This window comes from Gekko japonicus, unplaced genomic scaffold (assembly GCF_001447785.1).
Source record: "Gekko japonicus isolate JY-2015 unplaced genomic scaffold, Gekko_japonicus_V1.1 scaffold878, whole genome shotgun sequence".
Lineage (NCBI taxonomy): Eukaryota > Metazoa > Chordata > Lepidosauria > Squamata > Gekkonidae > Gekko > Gekko japonicus.
Genome location: NW_015160237.1, coordinates 510,402 through 528,939, shown reverse-complemented (window position 1 = coordinate 528,939; position 18,538 = coordinate 510,402). Strand labels below are relative to the sequence as shown.

The following is an 18,538-nucleotide window of genomic DNA, read 5'->3' as shown; positions in this document are numbered from 1 at the left end:
CCATACAGCCCGCCTTCCAAAAGCTGCCGTTTTCTCCCTGGGGGAGGGGGACTGGTCTTTGTAGCCTGGAGGCCAGCCTTAATTTCGGAAGGTCTCCGGGCCCCACTAGGAGGTTGGTAACCGTGTCTGAGCTCTAACGGCATTTATCCCCGTGTGGACCCGTTGAAGGGTTAGATGGGGTGCAGGTGGGGACACTTCAGTCCCTCCCCTCCCAGTGCTGCTTGGAGCTGCCCCGCCGATGCAGAGGCGGCTGCCGACGTGTGGCGAGGATTCTTCACGTGGCTTTTATTTCCAGGGTCCACACAGAAGTTTCCCCTGCACTTTCCTGGCCTCAACCCCTTCCCCCTGATGCAGAACGGTTTTCTTGGAATTAAAAGAATCGTCAGCTGATATATTGCTTATGGTGTTTTAGGCCGTTGTTCCTGTGAATTCCCAGTTTCTATCTTTTTTTAAAAAGTCTCTATCCCTTTTTTGTGCAGAGGTATAAGGAGGAAAAGGTAAAGGTTTCTTTGCTTGAAAGCCAGTCGAGTCCGACTCGCGGGGTTGCAGTGCTCATCTCCGTTTCAAAGCCGAAGAGCCAGCGCTGTCCGAAGACGTTTCCGTGGTCATGTGGCCGGCATGACTAAACACCAAGGAACGCTGTTACCTTCCCACCGAAGTGGTACCTATTTATCTACTTGCAACTTCTTGCTTTCGAACGGCTAGGTTGGCAGGAGCTGGAACTAGAGATGCGAGCTCACTCCATCATGCGGCACACTCAGGTCTCGAACTGCTGAACTACTGACCTTCCACAGCCTGCAGTTCAGTGTCTTAACCACTTGAGCCACCGCAGCTGCGGTGCCCTACCTGATTGCTGGCATCCAGCACGGCTGCCAGGACATTGGAGCAAAAAGCCTCTCTGTTCTGCGGTGAGGAAGCCGGAGGGCGGGGTGGTCCCCTCCAAGGCAATGGGTGTGCATCCTGTGGCCGGCTCATGGCTTGGAAGCTTGCTGATGCAGGCCCCTCGTGTCTCCCCCCACCCTATGAGTGGGAACCCAGCTCTAGCACTCCCCCTGGCTGTTAGCAGTCTGGCACTGAGGCGTCAGTACCTGATTAGTTCCAGCTCCTGCCAACCTAGCAGTTCGAAAGCAAGAAATGGCAAGTAAATAAATAGGTACCACTTCGGTGGGAAGGTAACAGCGTTCCGTGCGCCTTGGTGTCTAGTCATGCCGGCCACATGACCACGGAAAAGTCTTCGGACACCGCTGGCTCTTCGGCTTTGAAACGGAGATGAGCACTGCAACCCTAGAGTCGGAGTCGACTAGCTTTCGAGCAAGGGAAACCTTTACCTTTAATAAATCATTGGTGATATGTCAGTTGCTGATTTTTTTAAAGGGGGGGGCTGTGGCAAAGATTGTGGGTGGGACCTTCTAAAATGTACACTTCTCGGTTTACATGGCATCTAAACACACTTTGGCTACAGTCTTCCCATATTTTACCAAACCAGATTTGGGATGGATCTCAGTAAATGCGAAAAGATATGTGACGTATTCAGTTGAGTGACAATGTCGTGCGGATGCTCAGAAAACCCCCCAAACAACCCTGACTCTAGTTCAGATGCCAGACTGGAGTCAAACCGTCCAGGAGAACATCAGACCTCCTTCAGTGAATCCATCAGCTGTAGCTGTGCTGGCGGAGTTGATCTGGCCGGAGCAGATCCTGCCTGAACTCCACCGCAACTAGACTGCTGTAGCACGGTTTGGCACGGGGCTGCCTTTGAGAGGGTTTCAGTCGCCGAAGGATGCTCAAGCAGAGTCTCTGGCTGGACTCCTAGCAAGATGACCGTGGCCTGGATAAGCTCAGGCTGTTGCCTGGCATCCGGGTCGGAGTGCCTTTAGGGGCCAGTTGCACAGAGCAGGGCCTCTTCAGTGGCAGTTATGCCACTCCGTGCCCAGGAAGGACATCGTGTCGTCTTACTTCTGGCCGCTGTTGGTGGCTGCCCTGTTCCAGAAGACCTCTTGCGGTTTTATTCCTTTGCTTCGCTGGGCTTTTAAAATTCTGTTTTCTGGTACCTCTGTAACAAATTGTAACAAGGCTGATCTTTCCAGTTGGTTTTACTTGCTTCTGTGTTGTCATGTCTTGCTGTGCATTGCTGGCGCTTTGATTGTTTGGGGGATTTCTACTGAAGCTGCCTCGAAGTCTGGCTTTGTTCAGGATGTAACTGTTGTCTCCGTGGTGGAGGAGGAGGAGGGGTCCTGTCCTGTTGGCCACTCCCCCTTCAGTTCCCTTCACTGGGGCGTTTCCCCTCCTGTCAGTCATTCCATGTCTCCTGCTAACTGGGGCCCCCCTCCACAGGTGGAGAGTCCTGCCGTGGCTTTGGCTTCGTCACCTTCTCCTTGGCCGAGGATGCTCAGAGGGCCATCCGAGAGATCACCACCTTTGCAGGCCGTAAGATCAGCGCGATTCTCGCAAAGCCGAAGGCAAGGCAGAAGGAGAAGAAGAAGAAAGGGGGTGAGTTGAGGGGCCTGCCTAGGAGGTGTGGGGGTTGTGCCTTTCTCCGCCTGTGCAAGCTCACCTGCGTCCAGCACCAGTGCTGCTACCTTGATGTTCCCAGACTTTGGCTGTTGCTTGTGGCCCAGGAGGCAGACTCTGGTTTTCCTTGCGCTGCAGGGGCAGTTTCTAGATTTTTTTGGGGGGGAAGCAGAGACTCTGAAGGGTTCCTGGTGGTAACTGTGCTTCAGCAACGGAGCAAGCCGTCCAGGGAAGCTGTGGAATGTCCTTCCAACTGGGGGGGGGGGTCCCCCAGTGCATGTGTCCGGAATGTCATGGGAGGGGGAGGAAGATGTTCCCTTGTGATTTCAGGTCTGTCCTGGGCATCGAGATGCAGTTAAAGTCCCAGGTCCCCTGGGGGGATGGGAGGGCTGGCAAAGCAGCCGATGGCCTGTAGGTTTTCTACATAAACACAAATGGAATCTGGTCCTGGATTTCTCTCTGGGCTCCTGGTTCCCTCTTCCAGCAGTGCTTGCAAGCTGAGATGGCTCCTGCCCCCTCCCACTGTTTCTCAATCATCTGCTGCTGGAGATTTTTCCTGGGAGTCTCTCTCAAGTGTAACTAGCTTTAGTGGGATAGCTGTGTTAGTCTGTAGCAGTAGAAAAGAGCAACAATCCAGTAGTGCCTTAAAGACTAACAAAATTTGTCGCAGGCTGTTGGACTCTTGCTCCAGAGCCAGTTTGGTGTAGTGGTTAAGAGCACAGACTGTGATCTGGGAGAACCGGGTTTGATTCCCCACTCCTCCACATGCAGCTGCTGCTGTGACCTTGGGTCAGTCACAAGTTCTTTCAGAGCTGTTCTCTCAAGGGCAGTTCTCTCAGAGCTCTCTCAGCTTCATCTAACTCATGCGCAATGCTCCCTCAAAGCTGTGGAGTCTCATGAGCAAGCATGGACGGCTTCAAGAGGGAACTAGATAAGCATATGGAGCAGAGGTCCATCAGTGGTTATTAGCCACAAGGGATAGATAGGGGCTCTGGGGCAAGGGATGCTCTGTATTCTTGGTGCTTCGGGGGGGGGGCAACAGTGGGAGGGCTCCTAGTGTCCTGGCCCCACTGGTGGACCTCCTGAGGGCACCTGGTGTTTTTGGCCACTGTGTGACAGAGTGTTGGCCTGATCCAACATTGGCGTGTCTTATATGTTCTTATGTACTCTGTGAGCACCTGGCATTAAAGTTGTGAGCGAGCGATTTGGCTACTGCATAAATGAGTTTGCTCTGGAGCCATCCTTCCTGAGCTAAGACAAAAAAGTGTGAGCTGGAGGCTAAAAAACTGAGCTGGCTCACACTCACTCAGCTTAGAGGGAACACTGCTCACGGCGTGTCTGTTGTGGGGAGAGGAAGGGAAAGGAGATTGTAGGCCGCTCTGGGTAGTAAAGAGCCATGGGGTCTAAATCCAGGCTTCTCCTCCTCCTCCTCAAGTGTGTCTCCTCAGCTGGTGCTTTCTATGTGCCATGGGGCCCTGCTGTATTTTCTGTTGCAACTCTTTGGTTTCAGGTGCTGCAGAAACCCCCCAGAAAGAGCAAAAGCCAAAGAAGCCAAGAGGAGCCTCTAAAAAGGCCCGGCTGATCATTCGCAACTTGAGCTTTAAGGTAGTACCCTGGGGAGGGGAGGGGAGGGGGTGTCCTGCCTCTGAGCTGCCCTGTTTCTTTTCCTGTAGCCCACATTAGAAGTAGACAATTGGGGAGGGGACCTGGCTCGGTGGTACAGCATCTGTTTGGCATGCAGAGGGTCACAGGGTCAATCCCCAGCATCTCTGCCTTGAGTGCCATTGAGAATGGCAAAGTACAAATAACATAAATAAGAGACTGGATCGGGTAGGAGGTGACGTGAAAGACCTCCGCCTGAGACCCTGGAGAGCGGCTGTCAGTTCTTAGTAGACCAGACTGACTTTGATGGACTGAAGGGGGGGGGGGTCTGATTCAGTAGGAGGCGGCTTCCTGTGTGTTGCTGTGCAAGTGAGCAGTAGACTCATCACGGGGCCGGGAGGTTCCTTGCATTTTACTCCGGTCCCCACAGAGGTGATGGGTGTTTCTGGATGGGTCCCCCCCCCCCCCCCCGTGGGCATGACAATTGGCCAGTCAGTTTAAGGGCTCCAAAGGCAGCCAGAGGAGCCCCTTTTGTAGATTTCCGCTCAGGGGAACCCAATGGCTGCTTGGATCAGGCCAACCAGAGGACTGGGGCTGTGGGGGGAGGGGGGATGCAGCCCCTTGCTTCTGGTCTGACTTCTGCTCCCCCTTATAGTGCACGGAAGAGGACCTGAAGGCAACGTTTGCTCCGTTCGGCACCGTCCTGGAAGCCTCTCTCCCCAGGAAGCCAGGTAGTATCCTTCACCATGACTCAGTCTCATTCACACGGTCGCGTGGGGGAGTCTGTCCCAAGACGGCCACTGACCTGGCTCAAGCCAAGCGGCCCTTGGCACGGGAACTCCTTCTGGTCTGGGCAAGGAATGCCAACGTGTTTAGGACACCCCAGCACTTGTGGGAGGATCCGGGATAATTCACAGTCTGCCCTTTGGTGTTGCGAGCTCCTCAGTCTTCTTTCATGCTTCTGTGTTTCAAGGTGAGCAGAGAGGGGGAGGGGAGCCCCCCCCCCGGCCTGCTGAAATGGTGGCACCTCTCTCAGCTCATTCCAGCCTCTGATTCAGCCCCCGGGACCTGGAGCCCAGCGTGAGGCTGCCAGTCCGGAGCAGGGAGTGGTCGTGCGCTGACAGGTGTTATCGTGCCAAGGGGCGATTGAAGCATGGTCCTGACATCTCTCTCTCTCCCCCCCCCCCCCCAGACGGGAAAATGCGTGGCTTTGCCTTTGTGCAGTTCAAGAACGTCCTGGAAGCAGGGAAGGCTCTGAAGGGAATGAACATGAAGGAGATTAAAGGTGAGCCCGGGAGGTTCCTGAGAAGGTGGACCTTGGGAAGTCCTGCCTGTGCTCGGACTTGAGCCCGTCCTGTTTGCCGGTCCCGAATCTGTCCTCTCTGGCACAGGCAGGAGAATGAAAAAGGGCCAAGTGGGGATGGGGGAGAGCTCTACACGGCTCAGCAGTTTGGGGTTCCTGGCTCAGAAAAAGACATTGGAGGAGCCCTGCTGGGTCAGTCCGGTGCTCCATCTGGGGCAGCATCCTGTTTCTCGTAGGAGGGAACAAAGCCTTTCCCCGGCACCGGTATGCAGAGGACTGTGTAGGGAGGTTCCCTTGACTCACCATGGCTTAGTGGCCATCGAGAGAGCTGTTCTCCAGGAATAAAACCCCATTGTAATGCCATCTACGCTCTGCATCCTCTGGCAGTGGATTAAACAACTAATTACTTATTGAATTAAAAATACTACTACTTGTCAATTCTGAATATATTGCCTATCAACAGTGGGAGGGCTTCTAGTGTCCTGGCCCCACTGCTGGACCTTCTGAGGGCACCTGGTGTTTTTGGCCACTGTGTGACACAGAGTGTTGGACTGGAGGGGCCTTTGGCCTGATCCAGCATGGGCTTCTCTTATGTTCTTATGTCTGGGGCAAGTGATGCTCTATATGCTTGGTGCTTGGGGGGCCACAGTGGGAGGGCTTCTAGTGTCCCGGCCCCACTGGTGGACCTCCTGATGGCCCCTGGTATTTTCGGCCACTGTGTGACACAGAGTGTTGGACTGGATGGGCCATTGGCCTGATCCAACATTGGCCTCTCTTGTGTTCTTATGTCTGGGGCAAGGGATGCTCTGTATTCTTGGTGCTTAGGGGGGAAACAGTGGGTTGGCTTCTAGTGTCCTGGCCCCACTGCTGGACCTCCTGATGGTCCCTGGTATTTTCGGCCACTGTGTGACACAGTGTGTTGGACTGGATGGTCCACTGGCCTCATCCAGCATTGGCTTCTCTTATGTCTGGGGCAAGGGATGCTCTGTCTTCTTGGTGCTTGGGGTGGTGGAGGCAACAGTGGGAGGGGCTCCTAGTGTCCTGGCCCCACTGCTGGACCTCCTGGTGGCACCTGGTGTTTCTGGCCACTGTGTGACCCAGAGTGTTGGACTGGAGGGGCCACTGGCCTGATCCAACATTGGCTTCTCTTATGTTCTTATTGGGTGCCCCTGAATTCTGTTACTATGGGAGAGGGTGAAAGAGCTTTTAAAAATCCATTTTCTCCACCCCGCACATCATTTTGTAACCCTCTGTTATGTCCCCATCTGCCTTGTCAGCCTCTTCCTAAATGGGAGTGGCCCAAACCCCTCAGGAAAAAGGGGCTCCGGCCACTCCGTCATCTCGGTTGCTCTCTTCTGTATTTCTCCTAGTCTGCAGCACAGGGACCAGAGCTGCACGTAGTATTCTCTCTGGAAGGACGTTATAATATCAAACATTTTTCAGTCCTTCTCCTAATAATCCCCAGCATGGAGTTTGCCTTTTTTACCTCTGCTGCCCGCTGAGTCGACATTTCCATTGAGACGTCCGCTACAGCCCCAAGATCTGCTTCCCTTTCAGTCTCAGCCAGTTCATACTCCCATCAGCATGTATTTAGAGCTAGGATTTTTGTTTGTTTCAATATGCAGCTTCTCGCAACTCGTTACACTGAACTTCATCCGCCCCCATGGTCGCCCACCCACCCAGTTTGTGGCGGTCCTCTTGGAGCTCTCCACAGTCATCCCTGGTTTCCACCATCCTGAATAATTTTTTGTCATTAGCAAACTTGGCCTCTACACCGCTCACCTCCAGTTCCAGATCCTTTATGAACAGATGAACTAGCACCGGATCCTATACTGATCCTTATGGTGTGATGAGAGATTCCCTTCCACATCCAAAGTGAGGATTGGAACTCAACATTTTTAAAGGCTTTGCCTGTGCAAAACTGTTTAGCAGCAGAGTTCTCCAGAGTTCATCTGTTAAAGAGAGATTATCAGCCTTTAACTTGGATAATTCAAAACAATAAGGGGGCTGAGTTCAGTTCTTTGCAATGTAATCAGCAAACCAGACAGAGAACTTGTAGAAATTTTTGTCACTTTCCTCCATTGCATGAACTGCCCGTTTAGTCCTTCTTTCTACTTAAGAGCATAAGAGATGCCAATGTTGGATCAGGCCAAAGGCCCATCCAGTCCAACACTCTGTGTCACACAGTGGCCCGAAATACCAGGTTCCCTCAGGAGGTCCAGCAGTGGGGCCAGGACACCAGAAGCCCGTCCCACTGTTGCCTCCACCACCCCAAGCACCAAGAAGACAGAGCATCCCTTGCCCCAGACATAAGAACATAAGAGAAGCCACTGTTGGATCAGGCCAATGGCCCCTCCAGTCCAACACTCTCTGTCACACAGTGGCCAGAAATACCAGGTTCCCTCAGGAGGTCCAGCAGTGGGGCCAGGACACCAGGACACTATCCCCCCCCCCCACCGCAAGCACTTATTTTCATTTACTTATTTATATTTATTTATAATTTGTATTTATAAACTGCCCTTCCCTGAGTACACAGGGCTCAGGGCGGTGGACAACAAAGAGTAAACACATTCATAAATAATAGGATAATTTAAATGATCCATAAATAGTAAGCGGCTAAAAAGACAACTATTCCAGATGGCGCAACATTCCAGCTGTGTGTCTGCCTCGGGGTGGTGGGGGTAGAGAAGCAGGGAAAGCAACTTTTAATCCATAAGAGGACTGGGAAGTGGACCGCCTTTAGAGGCCGTTGATGGTGGAAGTCCTGCCCCTCCTCCCCTGCCCCTCGGCTCCGCATGTCTCTGGCTCACCACGCATGCCGGTGCCCCGCTGTCATGCCCACCTCCGCTGTTTCTCCCTTTTCCTCCTTCAGACCGCCCTGTGGCTGTGGACTGGGCTGTGCCCAGGGAGAAGTACCAGGCAGCGGTGCAGGCTGCGGCGTCGCAACCCGGTGAGTGGCTCTGAGGAGGGTGGTCAGGCGAGGCGTGGATCCTCCCGCCAGGGATGGAGAGAGGCAGGCTCTTGGTGGCGTCGTGCTGCCCTTGGGGCGGTTTGCGTGGGCCCTGCCCCTGAAGGGGCCAGATCTCGGAGCAGTCAGGCCAACGTCCCCGCGGACCCTTCCCTGCTGCTTGCAGGCTTCCGTGGCCAAGGAGGAGGAGGCTCTTTTCCCTGCCCCAAACCGTCCAGCATCCGCACCTCAGTGGTGCTGGGCCTCAGAAGTGCCAGCCTTGGGGATGCTGCTCCTGTTTGGCAGACTCTCATCTGGGAGAACTGGGTTTGAGTCCCCACTGCTCCACGTGCAGCTGCTGTGGTGTGACTTTGGGTCAGTCACAAGTTCTCTCAAGAGCTGTTCTCTCAGGAGCAGTCCTCGAAAGAGCTCTCTGAGCCCCGCCTCCCTCACAGGCTGTCTGTCTGTTGTGGGGAGGGGAGGGGAAGGGGAAGGAGTCTGTAAGTCGCTCTGAGACTCCCTTGGGTAGTGAAGGGCGGGGGTTATAAATCCAATCTCTTCTTCTTCTTCTTCCGTCCGCTGGACCCCCAGAAGTTCTGGCTGCAGCCCAGTCCAGAGTCTGAGGCCAGACATGCTTTGTATCCGTTGCGTGGCCGTTCGGGGCCAGTCCCTCTGCCCTTCCCTGTGGTGGCATTGAATCACCTCTGCGAAAGGGAGGCAGCCAGCCAGTCATGTAGGAAAGTCCACAAAGAGCCAAGAGGAGATCGGCACATGCGCTGCTAATGATCAGTGCCCATCTGGCTAACTATTTTGTCACGTCTTCTGGAGGCTAGAGCCGAAAGGAGGGCGCCAAGTCCTCGTCTCCCAAGAGAACCTAGCCAAAGGAACCTTAGTGACTTCGTACCAGGAGAGTGAATTCCGGAGCATTTCCACTTCTGGTTTTTGCATTTGAACGGAGCCGCAGGTGCTTGGGATAGCCCTTCCGGTCACACAGTGAAGTGCTTTGGGCACATCCGGTGTGGATTGGAACCCGGGGCATGGCCCGGCATCTCGTTCTGTTCCAGCATCTTGTGTACACGGCCTTGATTCAATAAGGTGGCCTGCTGGTGTCCTGCTCAGTGGCAATGCCTTCGTGCCTCTTCTCCGGGTCCTGCCCTTGGTTTTCTGTGGGTGGGGTGGAGGACCAGCCCCCCCTCTTCTGTGACATGAGATGCCCGGCCTCTGCCAGAGTGCTGTGAGCTTCCCAGGGGGTCTAGAGGAGGGGCGTGAGCTCCCGTGCGTGTGGGGGGGGGGTAGGCAGAGGAACCACTTGCTCACGTGTCGTTGTGACTCTTCTCCCTCAAGGGACGTCCCAGAAAAAGACCCCCGAGGCCGTGCAGGAGGACACAGTCGGCGACAAGGGTGACCACAGCAGTGCAGCGGAGGAGGAGGAGGAGGAAGAAGTGGAGTTGGCTGAGCCCGTGGGGCGGGGCAGGTGAGGAGCCAGAGCCCTGCTCCGGAGGGCCCCCAGGCGGGCGCTTCTGGCCGTCCCATTGGAGTTTGCTTTTGGGGAGAGCGGCATTGTGTGGGGCTTTGGCGGAACGGGGACCCGCCCTCAGCCCTGGGAGACCGAGGTGCCGTCCTGTGGCTCGCAAGCCCCTGTTTTGGCCTTCCCACCCTGCCTGTTAGGACTATTTCTCTCTCCGTTAAACGCGGCCACCACTCACTGAATGGACACCACCTTCCTAGAGGGACAGTGAGACCCCCTCTGGCTGATTTCCCCACCTTGGGTACCTTGATCTTTGGGTGCCCCCTGGAGAGTTGGCAGTCTTCCGATTCGGGCCCGTTTGTGTTCCCTGGCCTCCCTTTGCCCCTGGTAACGTGCAGAGCGGGGAGGACTATGTGGTTAAGGCACACCAGGCTTTTTAAACTCAAAAAGGAAGATTTATTTAACTATATACAGGTTAGGCTTGAAAATAAACACAGGCACTTCGACATAACCTGGGCACAGAAATAAAACAGGATTGAAACGCAAGTCCTCTTCCCCGACACCCCCCCCTCTCTCTACCTTTGCAGTGGGTGGTGGCCTCAGGCCAGGATTCGCTTTCCCCCTCCTCGTGTTTGGAGGGAGACTGCAGCCCTTCCCTGGACTGGTCACCAGGACTGCCACCCTCCTGGGCTCCCCACCACGTATCTACAGTGGCCTGGACTGACCACGGGGGTCTGAGGCGACAGGAGCCCCCACCTGTCCACTCCCTGGAAGCTCTTGTCCACCCACTAAGCCCAAGGCTGAAGAGCAGGCGGAGACTAAAGACTCTCCTCCTCAAGGGCCAAAGCCTTTATCTCCCTGGCCCCGCCCCTGGGGTGTGTCCCTCTTTCCCCGCTTTTCCCCCTCAAGGCTGCTGGGAACTGTAGGCAGGGAGGTAGGGCAGCTCCATTGTTCCCTATGGAGTACCCTCCCCCTCCCCATGTAAGGAACTGCCAGGCTGGCAGCCATTTCATCACGGGGGACACAAGCGCTAGACGGAGCAGCGGCTGGGTGTCTGCAGAGCCGTGCTTGGCTTCCTCCCTCGGTCCAAACTGGGCAGAGGCATCGAGAGCAGACAGGAGCCGGAGCCCTTCCGGAGTGGCTCTGTTCAGACACAGATAGAGAAGTGCCTCGTAGTGACCGCGGGGGTGTCAGCTCACATTCTCTCCCCCGCACCCCGCTGCCCCAATGCAGGTACTTTGAATGCCGAATTCCCCCAGCGGAGAGCTCGGAGGAGGAGGAGGCGGCACAGGAGGAGGAGGAGGAGGAGTCCGGCCCTGCAGGGAGTTCCGATGGAGAAGCGGGTGACGGTGAAGAGGAGGAAGAGGGCGGCGACTCCGAGGAGGGAGGAAGAGGTTGGCTTTGGTGGTCTCTGAGGAGCTTTGGGCACTCTGGACAGCATGGTTCCCGGAGACGGTCTTGGAAGAGTGTGGCTGGGTTAGGCCAGAGGCCCTGCCGGTCCAGCAGCAGCAGCAGCAGCAGCGTCCCCCCCACCAGGTGCCCCTCAAGGCCCAGGGGAGTGGCCCACCCACGGAGAGGGTGGAGATTCCCTGCGGCCAGCCCTCACGGTCCACGGCCCCGGGTGAAGGAGTCTTCTTTCAGGTTGTCGGCTGGTAGAGGAGGAGCCGCAGCGGCAGGCGCCGTCTGGGGCCCCGGGGCAGTCCTTTTGGGGTGGGGGCGCCTCTGACGTGCTCTTCCTGGGGGTGCGGACCGGCCCTTTGGGCTCAGAAGAAGCGGATCCCCTTGTTGAGCGCGTGGCTGGTCCACTGCCTGGAGAGGAGACCCCGGAGGAAGGCCTGCTCGGTGCCAACCTGTCTCTCCCCCTCCCAGGCGCTGAGGCCCCCGCCAAGCCGAAGAAGAGGCAGCCGCGCCAGTCAGACGTGTCCGAGGGCAGAACCATCTTCATCAGGTGGGTGCGGGGCCTCGGGCTTGCCTTGGTCCTCGGAGAGAAGCCCCGGCTCTGCGGCAGAGCCCTGAGGGGGTGGAGCGAGGAGAGCTGCCCCAGGGCGGAGGGGGCCTTTGTCTGCCTGGGGACGTGCCGGAGGGAACAAGGCCTTGCCAAGAGGGACTGCTGGGGGGGGACCCTTTGGACACGTCTGGTGCCACCCCTGGGGGGCTAGTGTGTGGGCTCTGCTTGCCCCCAGGAACCTGTCTTTCGAGACGGAAGAGGAGGAGCTCGGGGAGCTGCTGGAGCAGTTTGGGGAGCTGAAGTACGTGCGGGTCGTGCTGCACCCGGACACGGAGCACTCCAAAGGTAGGCGGCCCCCCTCCCTCCCTCTGGGGGCGGGGCGAGGTGGGGTCAGGGGGCCTGTGGCTGAGCCAGCCGGACTCCACAGCCAGGCCCTGGGGTGGAACAGAGGTGGGGGGGGTGGAGGAACTGCGTTCAAGTCCTGGCTCGGGCTTAGGGCGAGGGGGGAGTCCTCCTCCCTCAGAGTGCCCTCCTTGTCGGCTGAGGAGGAATGGCAGCCGGGCGCCTTGTGGGACTGCAGCAAAGGGGGGAGGGTGTCCAAGCTGAACCCTTTGGGGCTGCCTCTCCCCCCTGGCCCCCAGGCCCTGACTCTGCATCGCCCCCTCTGCAGGCTGCGCCTTTGCCCAGTTCCTGACGCAGGACGCTGCCCAGAAATGTCTCCAGGCTGCCGAGGAGGAGAGCGAGGTAAGGCAAGGGGGGAAGGGACCGTGGTCCTCCCCCCAAACAAAAACTCTGTGGGACTGGTGGGGGGTGGGTGCCCCTCTCTTCTGTGGCCTGCGGCCCTGTCCCTTTTGAGGGCGTTGCTCACCGTCTCCCCCCCCCACCTTGCTCGGCAGGGCGGAGGGCTGCGTCTCGGGGGCCGCCGCCTCCGGGTGGATCTGGCCGTGAGCCGCGAGGAAGCCCAGCAGCTGCGAAGCAAGAAGGTGAAGAAGCCCACCGGCACCCGGAACCTCTACCTGGCGCGGGAAGGCCGTGAGTGAAGCGTGCCTGGGCGAGGGGGCCTTCTGCTCCCGGGCCCGAGAACCTGCCCTCTGGGGCCGATGCCAGCCACAGCAAGTCCCCTGCCGCTCTGTGGCCCTTGAGGGGGGGCTGTGAGCAGCAGGGAAGAGGGGAGGGGAAGGCAGCTGAGTGGTGGTTGGGAGGGGGAGGCCTTTCATCCAAACCAGGCATGGCTGGGCTTCGTCTTTCCATCCTTCTGCTCACATCTGAAGGGCAGGGGTGAAGACTGTCTCATTCTTAACCTAAATCCAAAGGGAGTTAACCTTGCTCCCTTCTCCTCTTCCTCCTCCTCCTCCTTCTCTGTCTGGCCCATGGGGTGCTTTGTAGTCTCCAGCCCAGGCTGCTTCCAGCATCAGAGCCAGGCTAGAAGGGAAGCTGAACAGCAGGGGAGGAAGGCGACCTTAAGTGTCTGCCCCCCCCCGCCCCCGCCGCCTGTGTGCATTGTTGAACCGACAATAACAATGTGTGGACCCCTGCCCCAGTCACATCTAGTTGGGCCGACGGGTGAAAGGGCCACGTATTTATTATTTATTATATTTATTTCTTACTTTCAATTTATATCCCACCTATGCCAGGGCAAACTGGCTCAAGGCGGTGTATGGGGAGGGGCCCTGGCTGCATCTGCTTGGCATGCAGAAGGCCCCAGGTTCAAATCCTGGCAGCATCTCCAGTTAAAAAGGACCAAGCAGGAAGTGACGTGAAAGACCTCAGCCGGAGACCCTAGAGTGAGCAGCTGCCAGACCAAGTAGAGCCAGTTTGGTGTCGTGGTTAAGTGCGCGGACTCTAATCTGGGAGAACTGGGTTTGATTCCCCACTCCTCCTCCCCTTGTACCTGGCTGGATGACCTTGGGCAAGCCCTAGTTCTGACAAGAGCTGTCCTTGAAAAAGAGCCATTTCTGTCAGAGCTCTCTCAGCCCCACCTGCCTCACAGGGTGTCTGTTGTGGGGAGGGGGAGGGAAGGGAAAGGAGTCTGTAAGCCGCTCTGGGACTCGTTTGGGTGGTGAAGGGCCATGGGGTATAAATCCAATCTCCTCCTCTTCTCACCACCGACTACCTGAGCCTTTCAGTGGGAGATGCTGCTGGGGACGGAGCCTGGGCCCTGGCTCCCTTGGGTGGGAGGGAGTGGGGGCTCTCCTGGGGAGGACTGGAAGGAAAGGGGGGCTCAGGAGGCGAATGTTCGAGTGTCCCCCCCCCATGTAGAGCGAGCGGCTTCACACTTGCCGTCAGCTTCTTCTGTCTTCCTCTGCAGTGATCCGTGCGGGCACCCAGGCCGCGGAAGGCGTGAGTGCGACCGACTTAGCCAAGAGGGCGTGGGTGAGTAGAGGGCACGGCAGGCCAGCCGGAGACCCAAAGCATCCGGGGCCAGCAAAGAGGAGGACTCTGGGTGTCGAGGGGGGCGGGTGGGCCGCTAGCTCCAAGGCAGGCCTGACCCAGCCCTCTTTTGAGGAGGAGGAGGAGAGAGGGGAGCCCCTCTGAACACCCCCCCTCCCCGTGCACTGTAGAGGAGCCAGGATTTGATCCTGGGCAGGAAGCTGGGGAAAGGTTCTGTCACTTGAGAACGTCCGGAGGCCACTGGGTCCCCTCCTGTTCCTCTTCCCGTTTCCCCCCAGTAGCTGTGATCAGATTCTAGAAGAGGAGCACAGAAGCCAGGCCTGCCCCTCCCTTCCCCATCTCTCCTCTCCTCCTCGCTTCGATGGGCCTGTCCTCTGTGAACTGACCCACTTCCCTTTCCAAGTCAGCTCTAGGCAGGGTCTGCCCCGACATCCGGGGGGCCATGAATTCCACACGTTGCTTTTTCTTTGAGTGGACGGCTGCTTTTTATTGTTCCCGAATCTGCACCCCACAACTGGGATGGGGGGCATGAGTGTTTCAGTGTTTCAGGAGGAAATGTCTCCCCGCTCTCCAGCCTGTGTCTCACTTTATCAATGCCTGTCATGTCCCTTCTTAGACATGTTTTTCTCTGAGCTAAAGTGTCCCAAAGACCTCGGGGTTTCCACCAAGGGAAATTCAAAGGAGAAGCCCGTGCAATGCCTGTTCAGTCGGGCCAGTGGAACTCACACAACAGAGTGCGCAGGCTTTTGAGTTCTCCTGAAGGCACCATGATCAGTAAAGGTTCCCTTGCTTGAAAGCCAGTCGAGTCCGACTCTAGGGTTGCAGTGCTCATCTCTGTTTCCAAGCCGAAGAGCCAGCGCTGTCCGAAGACATTTCCATGGTCATGTGGCCAGCATGACTAAACACCAAGGCGCACAGAACGCTGTTTCCTTCCCGCCTAAGTGGTCCCTATTTATCTACTTGCAATTTCTTGCTTTCGAACTGCTAGGTGGGCAGGAGCTGGAACTAGAGAAGGGAGCTCACTCCGTCATGCAGCACACTCGGGTCTCGAACTGCTGAACTACCGACCTTCCCCAGCCTGCAGTTCAGCGTCTTAACCACTTGAGCCACCGTAGGCTGGAGATTTAAAGAGGGCCCAGCCAAAGGAGGGAAAGGAGCATTTCCGGCCCTGACCGGGGAGGCCTTGTGTCCCTCTGTCAGGCTGTGGGGACACACACACAGAATAATCCACTTTCAATCCACTTTCTACACACTTTCCAACTTGGATTTTGCCAGTTCACACAGTAAAATCCAGTTGGAAAGTGGATTATTTCGTGGGTGTGGCTGCAGCCCCAGTCTGGATTTCCCTGCAAGGCTGTGGGTGTGGAGCTTCCTCTTTTGGAAGGCGCCTCCAGCCTGGCCTCCTTTGGGTGGCAGCAAGGTGTCCCCTCTGAGTCAGTATTCCAAATGCGGTTGTGCCGGAGGCTTCAGGGTGCCAGCTGGCTTATTTTCGGGTCCTTCCCTTAATTATCCCCGGCATGGTCTTCATGGGCCCCTCCAGCTGAGTCTCCTCCAGGTCAGACCCCCATCAGCACATGCTTAAGTTGAGGGTGCTTCATTTCCACCAGATGTCCGTCACCTTGAGAGCCAGTTTGGTGTAGTGGTTAGGAGCACGGACTCTAATCTGGGAAAACCGGGTTTGATTCCCCACTCCTCCTCCACTTGCAGCTGCTGGGTGACCTTGGGCAAGCCACAGTTCTGATAAGAGCTGTCCTTGAAAAAGTTTTTCTGTCAGAGCTCTCTCAGCCCCACCCGCCTCACAGGGTTGCGGGGAAGGGAGAGGAGTTTGTAAGCCGCTCTGAGACTCCCAAGTGAAGGGCAAGGGCCATAAATCCAATCTCTTCTTCTTCTTTGTGCTCATGTGTGGCCCTCGATTGCCACGTTGTTCCTCACTCGCCCTGCCTGGGGAGAGACCCTCCTGGCCTGGCCCTGGTCCGCATCCTTCTGACTATTTGGGCGTCACCTGCAGACTTGGCCGCTTGGCCGCTTCCTTCCCTTCTGTCTTGTTTCTGAGCATCCAGGGCTTCCTGACGTGGGTCGGGATCCCCGCCGCTCGCTTCCCTGCACTGCTCCACCTTTAAACGTCGCCTGTCCCGTGTGGTGCTTTATTCTGTTTTTAGCAACCGTTTTTACTTAACTTGCCCGGAGTAGATGTTATGCAAACTGGCCTGTAACTTCCTGGATTCTCTCTGCATCCTTTTCCAAAAGACGGCCTTGATATTATTAGGCGCTTTCCAGTCCCGTGGCCAATCTTAGTGACACGTTGTGTTATTAGTTCTACGTGTACTTCTTATCTCTGGGAGAGGCACAGTTTCCCAGTGGATTTCTCCCAGAACCCGCCGTGTCTGCTGTCCATGCCCCCCGGGGACCTGTTGGGCCTTAGCTGGGTCTTAGCCACTGGGCCTCCCCCTCCACCCCCTCCTCTTGAGCTGGCTCCTCAGGTTCTGCCCCTGGGCATGGCCCAGAGAAGCCAATGCTGGATCAGGCCAGTGGCCCCTCCAGTCCAACACTCTCTGTGTCACACAGTGGCTAAAAACACCAGGTGCCCTCAGGAGGTCCAGCAGTGAGGCCAGGACATTAGAAGCCCCCCCCCTGTTGCCCCCCCCCCCCAAGCACCAAGAAGACAGAGCATCACTTGCCCCAGAGCCCCTATCTATACCTAGTGGCTAATAGCCACTGAGGGACCTCTGCTCCATATGCTTATCTAATTCCCTTTTGAAGCTGTCCATGCTTGTAGCCGCCACCACTTCCTGTGGCAGTGAATCCCATGCGTGAATCACTCTTTGGGTGAAGAAGGACTTCCTTTTATCCCGGTGGCTTCCTCCCCTCCCCTCCTCCCCGCGCAGCTGTGACTCCCCTCTCCTCTCTCCAGTTTGAGGAGCTGAAGCACCAGAAGCTGAAGGATCAGAACATCTTTGTCTCCCGCACCCGGCTCTGCGTCCACAACCTGCCCAAGAGTGTCGACGATGCCCGGCTCCGGAAGCTGATGCTGCAGATCCTCGATGGGACGCCCGGCGTGCGGATCAAGGAGGTGAGCCCGCCCCTCCTTACGGGAGCCCTGGCCCTTGACGGCCTCCCGGCTCTCCCCCTCTCCAAAAAAAAAAAACACTGTTGAGGAGAGCTAAACTCTCCGCCTCTCGTGCGAGGTCCGCCAGTGACATCTGCTGGCGGGAGGCAGAGTTGCAGGTGAGGCGGCGGAGCCAGCCTGCTCCGAGAGAAAAGGGTTTGTGGCCAGAACAGGGGCCTGCGGTCACAAGGTCATGGAAGGTACCTCCAGGGTCATCTAGTCCAACCCCCTGCACAATGCAGGAGATTCAGAAATCCACACCCAGAAGATGACAACAAACCTCCAGGATTGCTTCCTGACCCTCTCGTGTTGTCTCGATGGACAAGATGGAAAGGACTTGGAAAGCCTGGAGGGTTGCAAGGAGCTCGGTGGGCGGGGATTGGGGGGGGGTTCCCTTGGCCACAGAACGGCTCTCCTCCCTCACCTCAAGCCCCCACTCCAGCCAGGGCATTCCAGCACTTTTACTCTGCAGCCCCCCACGATCTAGGGATGTGTTCTTTTGTATTCCTTACTTGCTTTTCATTTTTTGCTCTCTTTATGTACCCCACCTTTCTCCCCTGGAGCCGCTTACATCAGTCTCCTCCGTCATCGAGAGCCAGTTTGGTGCAGTGGTTAAGTGCAGAGACTCTAATCTGGGAGTACCGGGTTTGATCCCCCACTCCTCCACTTGCACCTGCTGGATGACCTTGGGCAAGCCATAGTTCTCTCAGAGCTGTCCTTGAAAAAGAGCAGTGTGACGACCCCTTATCTGGGGAGGTCTGGTTTCTCTTTAAAATGTTCTTTATGTTTTGTTTTACTGTCTATATCTGGCCGCCACCAGGAAATTTAAGGCTTTCCAAACCTTTATACTATGATATTTCTGTCACTGGATAGGTAGGTCGGTTTTTAGGCTTTCATGAGGGTCTGAGTGTTTCCTGGGAAGTATTTCTTTCAGAACTGGTATCTTAAATAAAAGTAGATTTATTGATATAATTCGTAAATAATATGGTAGAACACTGTAACTAGGAATGGGTAAATACTAAACAATTGCTTTTTCACACACTTTTCCCTTCACTGTCAGGGATCTTGGCATGTAACTTTGTAACTTTAACTCAAGGTCATGTAAGTTCACTGTTTCTCTCCAGGACATACAGCCTTTCCTAAACTTTGTCTTCAATTACTTTCATTTACATTTTACTATTCTCTCAGAACAACCTCAGCTGTTCTTAACTGCACACACACAAACTGCTTCTCTCTCAGACTTCAGAACGAACTTTGTTGTT

At 56.2% G+C, this 18,538-nt stretch overlaps 1 protein-coding gene across 1 annotated transcript in view; it reads left to right on the top strand.

The window, feature by feature from the left end:
* RBM28 (RNA binding motif protein 28) overlaps nucleotides 1-18,538 on the top strand; it is a 24,640-nt gene that overhangs the window by 388 nt on the left and 5,714 nt on the right. Inside the window, exons 2-14 of the mRNA XM_015413022.1 lie at nucleotides 2,335-2,490; nucleotides 4,022-4,116; nucleotides 4,769-4,844; nucleotides 5,306-5,398; nucleotides 8,289-8,366; nucleotides 9,708-9,837; nucleotides 11,065-11,225; nucleotides 11,701-11,779; nucleotides 12,015-12,124; nucleotides 12,450-12,523; nucleotides 12,676-12,811; nucleotides 14,088-14,152; nucleotides 17,082-17,240. Coding sequence (XP_015268508.1) covers nucleotides 2,335-2,490; nucleotides 4,022-4,116; nucleotides 4,769-4,844; nucleotides 5,306-5,398; nucleotides 8,289-8,366; nucleotides 9,708-9,837; nucleotides 11,065-11,225; nucleotides 11,701-11,779; nucleotides 12,015-12,124; nucleotides 12,450-12,523; nucleotides 12,676-12,811; nucleotides 14,088-14,152; nucleotides 17,082-17,240 — 1,412 coding nt within the window. The remainder of the gene's footprint in view (nucleotides 1-2,334; nucleotides 2,491-4,021; nucleotides 4,117-4,768; nucleotides 4,845-5,305; nucleotides 5,399-8,288; nucleotides 8,367-9,707; nucleotides 9,838-11,064; nucleotides 11,226-11,700; nucleotides 11,780-12,014; nucleotides 12,125-12,449; nucleotides 12,524-12,675; nucleotides 12,812-14,087; nucleotides 14,153-17,081; nucleotides 17,241-18,538) is intronic.